This window comes from Ciona robusta, chromosome 3 (assembly GCF_009617815.1).
Source record: "Ciona robusta chromosome 3, ASM961781v2".
Lineage (NCBI taxonomy): Eukaryota > Metazoa > Chordata > Ascidiacea > Phlebobranchia > Cionidae > Ciona > Ciona robusta.
The window spans coordinates 2,977,740-2,995,094 of NC_143237.1; the positions used below are offsets into that span (position 1 = coordinate 2,977,740).

The 17,355-nt window shown below is 35.9% G+C and overlaps 4 protein-coding genes across 6 annotated transcripts; 3 read left to right on the forward strand and 1 right to left on the reverse strand.

The window, feature by feature from the left end:
- Positions 1-18: 18 nt before the first annotated feature.
- Positions 19-3,595, forward strand: LOC149737814 (proton-coupled folate transporter-like). The gene is made up of 7 exons (XM_089875269.1): positions 19-259; positions 540-880; positions 1,141-1,262; positions 1,528-1,716; positions 2,199-2,365; positions 2,685-2,925; positions 3,422-3,595. The coding sequence occupies exons 1-7, from the start codon at positions 19-21 to the stop codon at positions 3,486-3,488; spliced, it is 1,368 nt and encodes a 455-aa protein (XP_089731395.1). The 3' UTR covers positions 3,489-3,595.
- On the reverse strand, positions 3,199-5,484 carry LOC149737815 (marginal zone B- and B1-cell-specific protein-like). Its single transcript, XM_089875275.1, has 3 exons — positions 5,204-5,484; positions 4,206-4,417; positions 3,199-3,747 (listed from the first exon to the last, which is right to left on the reverse strand). Exons 1-3 carry the CDS (start codon positions 5,426-5,428, stop codon positions 3,576-3,578), a joined length of 609 nt encoding a protein of 202 aa, XP_089731401.1. The 5' UTR covers positions 5,429-5,484; the 3' UTR covers positions 3,199-3,575.
- An 841-nt stretch (positions 5,485-6,325) lies between these two features.
- Positions 6,326-9,028, forward strand: LOC149737816 (inhibitor of apoptosis protein-like). Of its 2 annotated transcripts, XM_089875277.1 has the most exons (4): positions 6,326-6,746; positions 6,804-6,971; positions 7,958-8,070; positions 8,240-9,028. In XM_089875277.1, the coding sequence occupies exons 1-4, from the start codon at positions 6,739-6,741 to the stop codon at positions 8,326-8,328; spliced, it is 378 nt and encodes a 125-aa protein (XP_089731403.1). In that variant the 5' UTR covers positions 6,326-6,738; the 3' UTR covers positions 8,329-9,028. The 2 variants fall into 2 exon arrangements, with proteins under 2 accessions (XP_089731403.1, XP_089731402.1); XM_089875276.1 differs by having other exon boundaries at positions 6,326-6,971.
- Positions 9,029-9,170: 142 nt separating this feature from the next.
- LOC149737817 (alpha-tectorin-like) lies at positions 9,171-14,755 on the forward strand. Of its 2 annotated transcripts, none has more exons than XM_089875270.1 (8): positions 9,171-9,621; positions 9,830-9,944; positions 10,025-10,197; positions 10,385-10,489; positions 10,558-10,717; positions 11,483-11,722; positions 12,575-14,331; positions 14,633-14,755. In XM_089875270.1, the coding sequence occupies exons 1-7, from the start codon at positions 9,400-9,402 to the stop codon at positions 12,646-12,648; spliced, it is 1,089 nt and encodes a 362-aa protein (XP_089731396.1). In that variant the 5' UTR covers positions 9,171-9,399; the 3' UTR covers positions 12,649-14,331; positions 14,633-14,755. The 2 variants fall into 2 exon arrangements, with proteins under 2 accessions (XP_089731396.1, XP_089731398.1); XM_089875272.1 differs by having other exon boundaries at positions 11,483-11,707.
- Positions 14,756-17,355: the final 2,600 nt, after the last annotated feature.

The following is a 17,355-nucleotide window of genomic DNA, read 5'->3' on the forward strand; positions in this document are numbered from 1 at the left end:
GTTGAAAATGAGATAACAATGAGGAATTTTGTGAAAGAAATTTCAGTTGAACCTCTGCTGTTTAGTGGCATGTTCATTATCAATTTTTATTCAACAATATCCCAGCAGTTTATATACCAGCAAGTAGCAGAAAGCAATGGTTTGTTTGGTGACCATGATAAAACTTGTAATAAATTCAATGAATCAGATCCTGTTGTTAAACTTGAAGAAAAAGTATCTTCAGAAACAAGTTTATGGATTCTTTACCTTAATGTTGCAGGTTGGTAATGAAATAGTTTATCATGTGTATTATAGCCAATATGTACAACTTTTAATTTAGCTAGGTGTAGCGACCTCTCTTATTTTTTTCCAACTAAATGTAAATATGTTTTTAAATGTAAGTGTGTTTTAACAACTGTTGTTTTGTCGATATATCCGGTCTTTTCGTTTAAAATTTTTCTAAATCTTCGCTACCTTAATCGAAGAGCCAATTAAAGTTATTATTTGATTAGATATGTACGGTAGGCTATCTTTCTTAATTTAAATATATTTTTTAACAGGTACAATTCCAAGCCTTTTCACATCTGCTGTTATGAGTTCATGGGGAGACGTCGTTGGTCGGACGATGCCATTGATTCTTATATATGGTGGTTTTATATTTCTGATCGTAATTTACATTATTGTCGTTAATTTGAAACTACCAATCGCCTGGTTACTTGCTGCGAGACTGGTTTGCGGGTTGACTGGCGACTTTCCAGCAATGGTCGCCGTGTGTTTTGCGTATTTATCCGACCTTAGCAAAACAGAACAACGGACGTTGAGAATTGCAGTGGGTGAAGCAATGCTGGGGTTAGCTGGCTTGTTAGCTGGAATTACGGAAGGCATTTGGATTGGTTCACAGGTAGTTTTGATTTATAATAGAAACTATTAAATTGTTGTGGTGTGTGAAATTCGGACATATAGATTTCGGGTCAACTTTTAAAAGTGTATCTTGTATGCAATATGTTGTTGGTTACACATCGCAAATCGATCAAGGTTTTACATCCTATGACAGGTTTCAAACAAAAAAGCGACGCTAAAACTATTTGATTTAAAATTTAAGTCTTTGGTTGCACAAATTGCACCATATTTGTTGGTTTAATGCGCATACTAAATTTTCAGGGATTTGAGGAACCTTTGTGGCTTCTCTTGGCACTTTCAATTGTCATTTTTTTGTACATTATATTTTTCCTGCCCGAATCCAGATCAATTGAAAGATCAACAAATGTACGCCATGATTTCAGGTGATTTATACAGAACTAGCTACATAGTAAGGTGGGGGAAGACCAGACACCTTTGGCACATAATATGCAAATATCGTTTGTGTTTTAAATAATTAAAAACGGTCCGTGGGCGTTGTAAAAAGACGGTTTTATATTTCATTGAATGTTCTTTGTTTATTACTATAGGGAAAAGAATTAAAAAGGTGTCTCATCTTTCCTGAAAATGTGTCCTATCTTACCCATTGCATTTTACCTTGAAAGAGTTTAAAATTTTTCATAATTTTAGAGAATTGTTCACTTGGCGACCATTCCTAAACATATGGGGCATGCTTACACTGGAGAAGCAGAGGTGCTACTTTCTACTCTCACTTCTCGGCTGTTTATTCTTGCACATGGTGCTTTATATTGGTTTGGATGACGTCAGTATAGTATACGAACTCAGCGAGCCGTTTTGTTGGTCGCCTAACTTGATTGGGTAAGGTGTTCAGTTTGGTTAAAACTTAGCAAGCTAGGTCATTTGTGAGGGAAAGTTTGCAAATTGCTAGTGCGTCACTTTGAAACGTTAGTACTGCAGGGTAAGATGAAATATTATTAAAACCTAAATCCTATATTTCCTAATTGTGTTTTGACATCGCTGTTTATGGTAGCAGGTTTACGTTTATGTATTTCTGTATGTATTCTTAGTTTACTACCAAATGGGGTGGGAACGAAAATATAAATCTGTCCCGTGTTACCCCACCCTGCTCTATTACAACGTTGGAGGCATCTGTGCCTTTGCTATAAAATTAAAAGCAAACACATGCATATTTAAAATCAAATGCACATATGCATACACACATATGCATTGTTATATGCTTTGTACCGCCTAAAAACACAGTATAGAATACAGCCACAATAGGCATCCCATACTATACTTCTAAAATTTAGCCTAACATCTGTACTTATATTTCGACCCAGATACGGTCAAATGATTCATTCTTCAACTTCAATCTTTGGTTTAGTAGCGTTTAAACTTCTGTACGCTCGACTTTCTGATTGGTGGATTTTTTTCATGGGGATGACGTCATCCATATGTAATTTGGTAACCTTCGCAGTTTCTCAGTATACATGGTCGTTGTTTTTAGGTAATGCATAAAATATCAGTTTTCTAGATACAATGTACCATAATGTGTGTGTATCTTTGAGAAAGATACTGTACAATCATTTTTCCAACGTAAATATTTTGGGTTGTCCAAATTATCGCCTATATACGGTCAAATAAAAAAGTGTAGTAGGGTGGGGGGAGATGGGTCACCTTTTTATTCTATGTTCTCGTCCCGTTTGGCAGTAAAGAAAGAAAATTCAATGAATTATTTAACCGTATCCCCATAATATTATATGCTAAAGATGCCCCATCTTTCCCCACCCTACTATATACTTAAAAATACATCAAACAATTAACAGGTCTGGCTCTCGGTTGTTTTTACACGATTCCCGCCACTGTTTTACGTAGTATGATGTCACGAATGGTGACGCATGACGAACAAGGAGCTGTGTTTGCCACAATAGCGGCAGCTCAAAATATTTCGCTGTTGATTGCTTCGTTTATTTTTAACGGGATTTATTCGGCAACGGTTGCCAGTTTCCGAGGAGCAATATTCGTAATCGGAGCATTTATTGGCGGAGCACTGCTCTTAATTTTCAGGTAAAAATCTGTTTGAGTACAGTTTTATAATACTTGTCCGTTGTCCGGTAAGATGGGATACCGTTAGCACTTAAAATGTATAATTCCTGATCGTGTTATAAACCTTTAACAGCCGTCTTTTAGTGTCTCGGGGCTACTGTACTGTTTATAATTCTGTAAATATTCTTTGTTTACCACCAATTACCTGTTTGGACGAAAAAAATAATAAAAACAGGTCCAATCTTACCCCACCCTAAGATACCCCTTTATTCAACAATATAACTCAACAGTTGGTATGGTTTGTGTTTGTGTATTATTATAACTATATAGTCTCGCATAGACTGTTAATTGTATATAAGATAGCAATATTTGCAGTTACGTAATGTTTGCTTTCGGTAAATGTTTGAAAAACGATTACAATGTGAAACGAACACATGTGATGCTTTTCATGGCATTTTCTGTAATCCTGTTTTTATTGCCCAGAATATACTAATTGCAATGTTAACATATTTTCCAGGCTCGTCTATGTCAAAACTTTACCACGATTATCGTTGGCGTATCAGACCGTAACAGAAGAAATATAAATGCCGTGTATATCAACACATCGTTTGCTGATACGTGGATTGCTATGTTATGTTTTTTGTCTAACATTTAAAACTCGGTGCATTTTATTAAAGTTCCGTTTTTCTTGGTTTCTTCTTTTTATGCGATGACTTTGAAGAGCTTCGGCAAACGCTCGAACATAAAAGTTTTTTCAATCCTTTAGTTTTCTTCTGTACGTATGTCGTGTACAGTTCATGTTCCTCATATTCTCCCAGATAAGAGTGGCACATATCAGAAAGTCTGTTGAAACAAAAGCAGACTAAATAACACCCAGGTTCAAGGCTCGTCGCTGCTACCATTATAGGCATATTTGTCCTTGAGCAAAACACTTAGCGGCAATTGCTCAAACCCAGTGTTCACTAATGTTTAAATTTTCGGTCATACAGAAAATAATAAAACACAAAGTTCCATACATGGTAACTCGTATAAGCCGGCACGCGGTGTACGAAACAGAACATCCGTGTTATAACGACTATCGTTTTTCCGCCCTGCCAGGATAAGTACGAATGGACGAATGTAAGCTTTACCCTAGCGTAGCCGAAAAACGACAGCCGTTATAACACGGATGTTCATACACCTCGTACCAGCGTACGATTTACCGTGTGTGTTACTTTCTGGGTGATTATTTTTTGGATTTTTTTTTGCCGTCACACCATATATCTCAAAGGCTAAAGCTCAAACTCTTTCAAGCGTTATACCTTCTCGGCCAAGGTCCCCCTCCTTGCATAATTCCTGGTACATCCTCCGCGTCGCTGCCTGGATAAACGATCCTCTTCTTTCCATTCACCTCCTTGATCCCATACCCGTTCCATTCCTTATCGGAACAAATTCCTTCAAATATTTCGAGCAATTTTTCCTCTCCCAGTTCCTTCTTGCCAGACTTGACAGCTTTCGATTTGTCGATATTTTTCTGTGATGTAACGACAAGTCACTACGTTTGTCGGCTAATAAATACACTGGTTCAGAAGTTTAGTGATAGACTACAGTGCTGTACACGATTTATAGAACTGTGGGGGAAGATGGGACACCTTTGGCACAATATATTCAAATATCCGGATCGCGTTTTAAACAATTAACAACGGTTTGTGGGTGTCGTGAAGGTTGGATTTTAGAATTATATACCCTACTGTATATACTTAAAGTAGGACATGTAATGTTGTATGTAGTACCGTGGGTTAAGATGAGAAAGTGTTAGTTATTACGATTCTTATAATATATATAGTCGTTAGAACACTGTCGAAAAATCCTGTAACATATATTTTATGATGAAATAGTGTCAGTATAAAACACTTTTAAAATGTCCCATATTACCCCACCCCACGATATAGCGATATAGTACGGTGGGGAAGATGGGACACCTTTTTATACCATTTTCTTGTCCCATTTGGTAGTATACGAAGAACATTCAAAAAATTATAAAACCGTATCCTATCCTCACGACTCCCATAGGCCGTTGTTAAATGTTTAAAACATGATCAAGATATTTCAATAAAATGTGCCAAATGTGTCCCATCTTTCCCCATTCTTTACTTGGTTTACTATATATGAATAAACCCGTTAGTTTTTGGAGTCTCAGTATATAAGATATGCTGAATTTTGTTTATGATCTTTTTTACCAAAACTCAACACTTTATGTTTAATATTTACACGTTTTTTTAGTCACTTCAAAGAGATTAAAACCAATCTTTTCAGTCACCTGTAGTGTGGTGGCGAATCTTTCCGAAATCCCTGTGCAAGCTTCACAACGAAGAATATCAGGCATATAATTTGCTTGAGATTCTTCGTCACTTAAATCAGGTGGTCCCATACTAATACTACCCGAGTTGCTATCACCGTCTTGTGTTACACTCGATTTGCCCATCTGGCAAAACCCGCCCATTGAAAGGCTCAGTATAATCAAGGAAAGCGAATACAGATACATAGTTGTTTAAAGAATCCTTAAAACTACAATTCTATATTTAGTTTTGGGAATATATTTAATGTGTACCTCTTAAAGTAACTCGTTTTTTGACTGCTTTTTATTAAATTACATGTGTTATAGTTAATTAACGTAACACAATACTCCGATAACGATATGAAATACTGTATTGTATATATGGGTCATACTAAAATCCGACGCTGTTGCCGCAGAACACCAACAACTATATTTACAAAACAGTCTGATCGTTGTTAACAAAACTGAATCACGAAACTTCTGCTGCCAAGCAGAAACTTGGCTTACCGGTTTCTGAGCGCCTCGGTTTAAAGCTTTACCCATTTTTAAAATAACTAATAACCAAGGTACTGACTGTAACTTTGTTTAAGCATACACTGTACATTTTGCGCCTTATAAACTCGGCGTCTGCTGGTACGTGCTGAAAATTGCCACTCGGTCTTTCCGGGCACACTATGACGTCATCAATGCATCAATCAACGTGCCTTGCTGGTTAAGCATGTTTACTTTCTTGATTCAGGAAACTTTTATTTATTACATCAACTGTACTATGTATGTATTGTTGCCATATCTTTCAGCTTTACGCAAACATTCGTTATTTCTCGCACGTAAGTAAGTTTCGACACTGTCCTTTCACTGCATCAATAGCTTAACTGTCGAATTAGATTTTACAAGTTTGTTGCAGCTTTTATAGTTTACAAAGAAAAGCGCCGCGGGCATAAAAGCCCGTGACGCCATCACTGTCTCGCACTTTCATTGGTTAATCAGTAACTTCGTGTTTTATATACATTTGCAGTATTAAGGACACGTGTTGATATTTATTTGGTTTATTTCCGTGTAGAAAAACAATTTATTCGATAAATAATTGGTTGATTATGATGATTATCATAACTTTACATCTTTACGTTCGACATAAAAATAAATTGTCTAGCAGTTAAAGTGTGAATAGGCAAAATCTAAGACAAATCATATTATTTTCAATTCATATTCCTGTTATTAGTGGCGCATAACGAATTGAAAACAAGTTTTGGCTTATACAAAGTCACGCATATACCTTACCAATAAACCTCGCGACTTCAGGCATGACGAACAATGCTTTGTTTAACTTTTTCTTCGTTGCACCTGCCACCTGGAACTTGACGGGGTACTTTACCTGGTCGTGTGAACGGTTATTTACCGGGTAGTGTGAACGGTTCTTTTCAGATTTTTGCTGGTTTGCTTTATAGGTAGAGCTTTTTCTGTGTTGAGTTCCCATTAGTTATTTGACCTCAAACATCTGATAAATTGTTAAACAAAAGATGAATTCGTAAGTTAACTTATTACATAAGTGTGTACTTGATTTTAATTTAATGTTTGATTTTAGCGTACAAGACAGTACAGCTCACGAAGAGATAGTTGGGGACAAGTCAAATGAAAGTTTCCGAATGAGCACGTTCTTGAGGTTTCCACCCGATTCTCCAGCCAACCCACGTCATCTAGCAAGGGCCGGCTTCTACTATACAGGGCATGCTTATAGAGTAAAGTGTTATAAGTAAGTTAGATTGAAACATGTTACAACATAGCTGGACGATGGGTTCGGAAAATAAATTTAACTTAAACTTGTTTGATACTATCTGCTATGTAATCTTTACCAAACTACTAGAAGAACAATGTCTTTCTTCAATAGCCGGTGTCGATATATATTCGTTCCGATTAATATATTTGTACCGGGCGCTATTGTGCATGCGCAGTAGCTCGGACCAAATACAATACGAGCGCTAATAAAATACGTACCGACTAAAAAAAGTTCCGGGGAAAATATCACAATACATATTCTACCATCTGTACTGTTGGCGTCGCTATGATTCATTTTTAGGTGTTACGTAGCTCTATAACATATTCAAAGCTGGATCGGTAAAAAATCCATAAATATGTTTTATTATGACCAATATTAATTTTTTTAATTATTATCTTTTTTTAATTAGAAAAATTTTGTTTTAGAATCGGTACCGCTGGGGTCTAGTTAATATAGTGCCCAAATTTTATGGTAGTAGCACGCGTAGAAGGTATGGGAAGTTGCCGCTATAATTTTTGTATTCTAGAATCACCTTGGTTCATCAGCACCGTAAATTATAAGTTAAATGTGCTTATTGAACTAGCATAAACGTTTTCTAGGCTACAAATAACATACCAACTCAGTTCTGATGACTTTAAATCAAAAACTAAAGTTTTAACGTGTAAACATCTTGTCTGGAACGTTTTCAATGGAGGGTCGTAATAAATTTGGACCGGGTGGTCATGGTATTTGTTTCGAGTTGTTGCGCATGCGCAGTAGCGTCTCGGCGCATGCGCAATAACGCCCGGTACAAATATATCAATCGGAACGAATATATTACGACACCGGCGGAAGCAATTTTCCGAATTATAACTCGCCATTTGAAGCAACACGTCTGACTTATTATTTTTTTAGGGCAGTTTACTTTTTTTATACTTTCTTAACCGTTGTTTGACAAAGATATTATGTAATTTTCAATAAAGGTGCAACTTTGTAAAGGAGAATTGGAATGTGGACGATTGTGTTACATCCCCTAGGTGGCACACGAGAGATTGTGACTTCAGCATCAGACGCGAGCAGCAAAGTGAAACGAGAGGTACATTTCAAACATTTTAATCGGACTAACATATATGGTTCCGTTACCTGAATATTATTCAGCGTTTCACACTTTGGCTTGAACTTTAAACAACATTTTTAATCAGAATACCGGACTTTATATTCATTTATGCATTAGTTGCCAATAAATTTGTTTTTTTTATATACAGCGTTCCACACAATGGTCTGCATTGCCGAGAGTGACATTCCAGTGAATTCACATTACGGTCCCATTCAGCAGCAAACTTTTTACTATTAGTAGAAAGTTACTTTTTACTATCAGTAGAAAGTTATCCTTGCGTCAAATGATGCAAGACTTATGAAAGTATTTCATAGCGTAATTTATTTGTACGTCCGTTTAAGGACGATATTATAAGTGTAACAGCACTTCATGTTAGCAATATTTGCTTATATATATTTTTATTGGTCCTTCGTCTTTCTATATATTATAGAGCTAGTTTAGTGAATGAACTTTTAGTATCTGTTTGTTTTTGTTGGTGCTTTGTATACGCGTGTTTGTACTTCTGTTTGTAGTTGTTAATTTGCTTGTACAGAATTATTACGGAGACACTTGTACCAAATAATTAATTCATGTACGTTTGATCGTAGTATTTTTGCAGCCATATCAAAACCTATCGTTTGTTTACTTGTGCCTAAATATACTGTCGGTAAAATTCGTATTAGTAAGTTGTCTGTTTATATGTGTTATAGTGAGTATTGTTTTTGGTCATAATTAGTTTATATGTTTTTATATTTGTTGTGTTGTTTATCCGTGTTTTGACTTTAGATTATGTTGTTATTATAGTATATAATTTGTGAGTGGCTAATGACAGTAATAACCTCTTCAGTGTAACGCAATCATTTTAAAAATCCCTTTCAAATTCTAATCTAAACTTTCCTAAATCATTCGTACCTATAGATTTCGCACTATGGTGACGTAATAAAGATGACAAAAACTGTTTTAATGTATGGTACGCGTTTCAGTTTTAAAAACATGGTTTTACGCTGAAACTTTTTTGGTGTAATGTCGGCACTGTTAAAATTAGTTCCAATATATATGGTTTATTTAAGTTCGCATCGTCTGCATTTAGATTCAATTATCAGTCGCTTTCACAGGGATAAAATTTTAAATAAAGAAGTTACGCTTTTTTCAAAAAGGTTTATCCGCCTCAAGTGATGGTTGCTCCGTGGGCGTCCAGACTTAGAATTAAAGATTTTAAGAGAAGTCGCCGTCATATAGCTAAAAGTCGCGCTGGGTTGAAGCGGGTCTCGCACTTGAGGCTGGCAGTGATTAAGTGAGTGGTCATCTTGTTTTTGCCAATCAGGGGAGATGCAAATGGCAGGATACTTCGCAGATACAGCACGGTCACTGTACATGGTAACTGTACTTCATGCCTTGATTGCGATATCGGTTTGTCAGAAACTGCTGCCTTTCGGGTCGAAGTATGGCGACTCCAGGTTAAGCCTGGAAGATTGGAGCAGGGGATATGTAAAGGTTAACTTAACAAGTTCAATTAACGTATACGGAAGAGCGATGTTCAATGAACTATACGTGAGTTACATTGAAATATACATTTGTTATTTGTAAATAGGTGCACGGATATTAAAGAAAATAAAATATATAATTTCTCTCAACTTGATCAATATAACCATCTAAAAATTCTAAACAAAAAAATAGAGTTTTCTTTCCACAGTTTTTGTCATGTAGTGTATATTAATTTCATTAATTGTTTTTTTAGCTTGTTTGTTTGTATTTGTAGATAAACACAGTCGGTGCGATTAGTTTTGGACAACCTGTTCTTACTCATCATTTGGACCAAATCCAAAATGACGTCATCATACTTGCACCATTTCTTTTGGCTACTGAATACGGAGGTATGACGTAAGAGATTTGGTTAATTACTTTTTGAAGTGACGAGGCGTGATTTCCGAGCTATTTTCTTTTGTATTTTTAGATTTGACTTTTCGAAAACTTTTCTTTCGTGAGCCACAAAGCGAAGAGGAAAAAATAGAAATTCAAAGAACTTTTCGGGTTGCCATCGGGAATTCCGAGTTTTTAGCACAGCGAGCACTTGTTGTTACCTTCATACCTATGTACCGTACAAATACAACACAATCTCGGGAATTGGTAGGTTGTTTTGTGCATTTTGCAATATTGTGGCGCTAATTAAGCAACCACAAAGTTACATACATGGCAACTCGAAAGCTGGCGCGAAGTGTATGAACACCCGTGTTATAACGACTGTTGTTTTCCGGCCACGCGAGGATAAAGGCGCAAGTTAAATTCACATTCAATTAAAGCTCTTTTCTTTTAGATTAATTGTTTTCAAATTACCCTTGCGACGGACGGCGACAAAACGTACGTGAGGTATGCGTATGATCACCTACAGTGGATAAAATCAGAACAGTACTATGCGCGGGTGAGTCAAGGCCACCACCTTATTACTGCCCAATTAAGCCCTTCTTTATCGGAACTCTCAATGTTTAGGCGGGCCAATTCGTCCTGACTGGGGGCGTATTAAGTTGTTCAAGTGAGTTGCCGGGTTCAGGAACGGAAGAGGTCGCAGGGCTGTGGGCAAAGTCGAACGTCGGTGTCCAAGGCAACTTTTACTGGAGAATCGACTTGCCTTTGCAATGTTCGAGCTTTGGTGAGAAATTTCTTTCAGGTGGTTTTCGAAAACGAGTTTTTAAGTCGACGTCAGTTTTTCCAATTTAATTAGCGGATCTCGTCACCTATTCGTGTAAATTACACCTTGTGACCCGAATAGTAATCTCCAGCTGCCAGAATAGGTGATGATTACGGTAACTCTCGGTGGTCGCTCTAATGAATAAACAGCTGTGTCTTTATATCGCGTTTTCAACAAAGTATTGGTTTACTGTCCTTCCCGTATTTTATAACACATTCTGATTCTTATTTCGTCGATGGGATAGGGGTTTATATCCAAGACATTTAAAAACACAGCCGTACTTTATGGGTACCTCGATATACCCTCATGATTTTGTTTAAAAATTATGCGTAATGTAGCGACTTTGATCTGCATTATAATAATTAAGCTGTTATATTGATTGGTTACGGGCACAAATCGAGTATCCGTTTCTTTATGACGCATGGGGTTAGATTTTGTTGATAACTGAAAACGTATATACGCATGAGTTACTTAATAGTTAGGTGGGGGAAGATGGAACACCTTATCATTCTATTTTCTCGTCACATTTGGTAGTAAACAAAGAAAATTTAAATAAATGTAAACCCATACCCTCACCACTCCCACCAACCATTGTCAATTGTTTAAAACACGATCAGGATTTTTGGATATTATAAAGGCGACCGTCTTACCCCACAGTACTACACTAATTAATCCGCGCGGGAGTGTGCTTATAAAATCTGTTAAACGATCTTTACTACAAACCAGGTTCACCATGCGGGGATATTAACCCTCCACCTTCAGAAGCAAACGTTTACAGAGCCGGGAATTTCATTGGAACTGTATACAAAGATCAATGGTCGTTCTACGTATTCTACTTCTGTAAGGCCGGATACTCTACCCAAGACAATCGAGTATCAATCAAGATTGAATGTCGCTATGACCCGGATTACTATCAATACGAATGGCGAGAGCTTTCGTCGGTCGAATTCTGTACGAGAGTTACCGGTAATTAAAGTAGCTGTTTTATCGGTAAAGATTTTGTGTAATTTGGTCAAACTGGTTTGTCCGGAAAGTTTTGCCGCGAATGACTCGCCAGTGTTAATTTTACCGTGTCATTAAATCACTCCCAACTAACGGGCCGAGGAAGAAGCAATTAGCTGTGGGAAACAAGTAATTAACGTTGTCGAGCACTAGTTACCGGTCGGGTACCACCATGAACTGAAAGTTGACCAATTTATAATTAGGGTGGGGCTTTTCTTACAAACCTTAAACTGTTAAATTGCCTACATCGCGCATGCTGGTAATATAGTCTTGTGGTGTAAGATGGGACACATTTAAGCACAAAATATTTAAATATCCTGATCGTTTTTTACCAATTAACAACAGTCTATGAGAGTCGTAAGGATACGGTTTTAAAAATCTTTGTTTACTACCAAATGAGACTAAAATAGAATGAAAAGGTGTCCCATCTCCCCACCCTACTATATAATCCTAAGGGGTAATGTGGGATACCGTTAGCATATAATATATCCTATATTCTCTAAACGTTAACAGCACTATTTTAAAGTATAGTTAGAATATAGTTATAATTCTTTGAATATTCTATGTTTCCACCAAATGAGACTATAAAGAGAACGAAAACACGTCCCATCGTACCCCACGCTATATACATGTTCCCATTTATATCGCGAAAATAAAATATGCTTACTATTCAAATGGGACTATAAAAAAATCAAAAACATGTCCCATCGTACCCCACTCTGTACATGTTTTAATTTACACTTAAGAAATAAAGTTAACAAACTAAAAAAAGCAGACAAAATTATCAACTGTTGATGTTTTATGCCAAATATTTAGAACTACCTTCGAAGTTCCTTCAAAGAATCGTCAGTACACCGCAAGTAAACGAGACAACAACAACCGTTCCATGACCAGTGCCAAATATTTTCAGGGTATATAAATAAGCATGTGCCGAATACACACGTTTAAAGTGAGGGAATTGCTTTTCACCTTTGGTGTTGCGAACTTGAATATGAAGAAATTTTCTCCACGTGTAAAAAATCTGTCAATCATTTTCGCAATAAATTGGAGAGCTTTGACACCTACTGCTGCTGTCATATTTCTTAATTCTATATTTTTTAATTTTAGTACCCATAGAAAAAACATAAGCTGTGCGAAACCCACGAATTCTATATTTTAGTCAACGAACTTGCTTGTTTCGTAACACACGCTAATAAAACCACATATGCAGTTCTCCTTTCTGTTTTGTGATTTATTTCAAAAGTGATATTAGATCTATATGGTTTAAGCAATTTATCACGTAGCTATACGTATAATATTATATATTAAGATATATTTAGGCGGGCCCTAAAGGGCGCATGCGCCGCAGCGCAGAAAATAATAAGAGCTGTTAAATACGGTCCGGTTTTCTCTTCTCTTCTGGTGGCGAAGATTAAAAATAGTTGATACAGGATATCGCCACAAAACGAGGATCGCTAAAAGTTGGCATAGAACAGCCATGTTTGAGTATTTCCTGAAATCAGAGTGTTGTTCACTATACTAGATTACGTGCAAGGTAAGAGCCATTAAACCAAGCCCGTAATACTGAAATGACTTCTTAATATTTCTGATAAATAAATGATTGAGTTTCCGCCAGTACAGCTAATCATCTCGCGAATATGCCGATTTCATTTGATTTCCTGATAAACAGTTAATGCCTTGTGTTTGTATAGCGACTTTTTTGGGGGACGTTAATGGCTGCGGATGCGCTCTTTCAATAATAAAAGGGATGTCTTTACGTTTTATTTTAAAAGTTTTAGCAAACCGAGTCACGTGATTTCTCTAAAAATACCTTTGCTATAGTGTATAGTTAGACCGTTAGAAAACTCGCATCGTAACTAAATGATATTGGATTTAATTGGGGATGTGTTAGCTACTCCTCCCGCGAATGTAATTTAATATGGATGTGCCCTTATCTCAGACCCGAAACCTAGGCGTTTCTTCATTAGAATGCATACTCAAACTTACAAGTGTAACAATCGTAGTAATCCTTGTTTCAGTCCGTGGGTGATTGCCCGCGCCTAATTAAATTCAACGTCTCTTGCCGCAATCTTGGCATGCGACGTGGTGCTAGCCCCGTGTTGGCTGGTCTGTTACCGCTAGGATTTAGCATTCGCTTGACTTTATGGTAATGACCGGACGCCATTGTTGCACTGTGTGTTAACGCTACTGTGTGTACCTGATTTTATATGAAGCGAATAAATAAGTAACACAAGTAATTGTATGTTGCTGCTGCATTGATGTTACAGATATTTAGATGCATTGACTTGAAGGGTAGTTAAAGAAGCGCTTAAGAAGCAATCTAATTAAAATAAAGCATAACTTCCTTTAGGCGCCCCTCCCCACTTCAAAGTAATAAAGCCTATAGGTTTCTTAACAGATTCTATAAGACACAGAGCAGTATAAATGGAGTGGTAGTTTAATAAGATTTCCAAGTTGATTAACAGCAACAAAAGATGGATCGAAGACTTCTCATCATTCTACTTATTGGAAGAGAAAATAGACCAAAGCTTGCTTGTTACAAAGCTTGTTACTTTCTTAAAGAACGAAAAAAGGTTTGAAGATTAAAAAACTAACCTATTTGGATGTATTTAAAGAATAGATAGTCGGTTTTCGTTTCAGTCTTAACGTAGTACTAAAGTAATAGTAAGCTAACGAGACCACGTGACCACTATTCTCGCATGAGTGCACAGTTACGCCACACTTCAATATACTATGGTCTCAGTAATTTGCAGAATACCGCTAACAGAGCAAAAGATAAGATGTTGTTAAAGGAAAAATTATTTATATATTTTAATTTTTCATTTTCGTCACACTTCAACCTTTTTTAAAAAATTGTTTAACATATATGCATAGATGGTTCTCAAGCATCAATTACCCGAGAATCTAAAGATCATGCCAGACGAAGTCCTTGAATAAGGTACATAAAATAAAACTGTACTGATTAAGCAATGCAACTTAATACAAGAATACTCTTAATATTTATGTTTATTGTCAATAAGAAAATGGTTAGCCAACAAAACGGATTGCGTTGACGGAGTAAATCGGTAACACAATTTGTAAAGCGTTATTTAGGACAGTGTTTTTCATAATAAATGTAATGGAGGAAACATATATAGTAGGATGGGGGAAGATGGGACACCTTCGGCGCATAAGGGAGTCTTGAGCATATAGTTTTATAATTTTTGGAAGTTCCTTGTTTACTACCACATTGGACAAGAAAATAGAGTTAAAATGTGTCCCAACGTCCCCCACTCTACTATATTACATTTGGAAAAAATTATATCAATTTTAGTACAACATATATTGTTATCAGAACGAAAAAAAGTTTTGGTCGTCGGAACAAAGTTTAATGATCCCAAAACGAAACATGTTTTTTGGGAAAAGGCGCGATTTTTAGACATTCCAAATTGCATTCGAAAGAATCAACTGTTTTTGAAGCAAATTATAAGGATTTTATAACAATGTTTTAATCAAAGAAATGTCTATAGTAGGCTATATTCGGAACAAAAGATATTCTTTTGGGAACGAAAACTTTTGTTTTCAAACGAAATATAATGTTATCGTATAATAAAAAGATATTGTTCTATCCGAACAAAAATGATGTTTTTTAAACAAAATTGATATTTTTCGAACAAAATGTTTTTGCTTAAAAATAGTGTTTTTAGAACAAAGTTAATGTTTTTGGAATAAAATTTATTAATTCTAAAATGGAAATTTTCGTTCACCTGTCTTGAAAAACTCGATTTTTAGACAGTAAAAATCTATGTTTGGGGAAAATCTAATGTAATTCCTAAAAATGATTAGGATTTTGGTATTTTGTTACGTTTGTTTTTATCTTTAGCTTAGGTAAAATATATTCTTTCAGTAAAGCGAATTTGTATATCAGTTTTATTAACTAACCCCACTAGAGCACCAGAGGTTTGCCTAGCAACTAGCAACGGTGGATGTTGACGCATATCTAAAGAATGTTTGTCAAATCTAGTCCACCATAGGTCAACCTTGAGCAAAACAAATCAAACGGGCCCTCGCTTAAACTATTCATGTAGATTGTAGAATGTACATTGTAGAACCTTATTTACATATACACTGGGCAAAGCTGCACATATTTATATACTACGGTATACTAACATGTATGGGCCACTTTTCAATACTTATTGTGCCGAGTGTTTTTAATACACCATTTTGTTTTGAAAGTTTAAATAATCATAGTGCTTTTGGTTCCAAGTAAACGCTGCTGTTGGCATTGACGTTTAAAAAAACATTTTCAATAAAATGGTTGCACTATGAAACGAAACACCGTGCCCAATTATTAATTTATTTTATTAATATTTTTTTTAATAGAAATATTTAAGCTGGCAAAAAATCAGCGTTGTCAAAAATGCACAGTACAATATTTCCCTTTGGTAATTACGCCCTAATCACGGTTCACTTGACTTGAGTTGCAACACTGCGCAACGATATCCAAACACCAAAAGAGGAACTTCGCCCAATAAGGTCTTTGTCTAAAAAAAATATAAATAGGGACGTTCCGTCAAATTTATAATACCAAGAACTGAAATACAGCAGATCGTACGGAATTATATTGCAGTTACAGGTGTTGTAATTCAGAAAGGCCTGTACTTTAGGAGAGGGTGTAAACAGAATTTTGTATGCATGTTATATGAGCGTTATTATATTAGAATCAAGTTGTATTTTTTTGTGAAACAGTCTAGATTTTAATATTACTATTGCTGTATCGGAATAACGTAGGCTTTACTTTTATGCATTGTTTAGATAGGGTTAGGAAAATAAAGTGCCTTGCACTAAAAAATAAACTTTAGAACTTTTTGATTTACTCATTTGTTTAATCTTACACACCTAGAAATGGTTTATAGTTTCTTATTTTTCATGTTGGCTTGGTGAATGGTGTGCTTACAATTACTTGTTATGGTAAAAGTTAAAATACCCGGCTACAAAGACATGTTACAAAGTGTTGAAAAAATATAGTAGGGTGGGGTAAGATGGGATGTGTTTTCATTCACTTTTCTCATCCTATTTGGTAGTGAACAAAGAATATTTACAGAACTATACAGCCTATATAGCCCCGCCACTCTTCGTTAATTGTTCAAATCACGACCAGAAAACAAGGTTTAAATTAAATCCATCCTAACGCATATTTTGTAAAATCTAAAAATCTACAATTTAATTAAAACCATGCGAGATGAATTTGCAACCTTATTAATAAGAACAGGGTGTGACGGACAGTTAAGTCAATAGGTGAAAATATAACAACATTAAGGGTGGAACTAACGAAGAAGGTGGAAATTCCCACTCTTTAGAAAAATTTTCCACCCTTACGATTTACAGTAAGTGAAAAGCGGAACTCAACTTACGTTGTTGCGTCATCGCCAATATTTACTTGGCGTAGAGGCATCTTTGTGTACTGTGTTGATGAAATATGATATGTTACCATTTCACGACTTTACGAAAACTTGCCGTTTGTATTTTTAACCAGGTGTAACGGTTACGTCAGCTGTATTGCGTCAGCCTTTCAAACAAAAAGAGGAACTTATTTAGGACCGAAAATGAAAAACTTG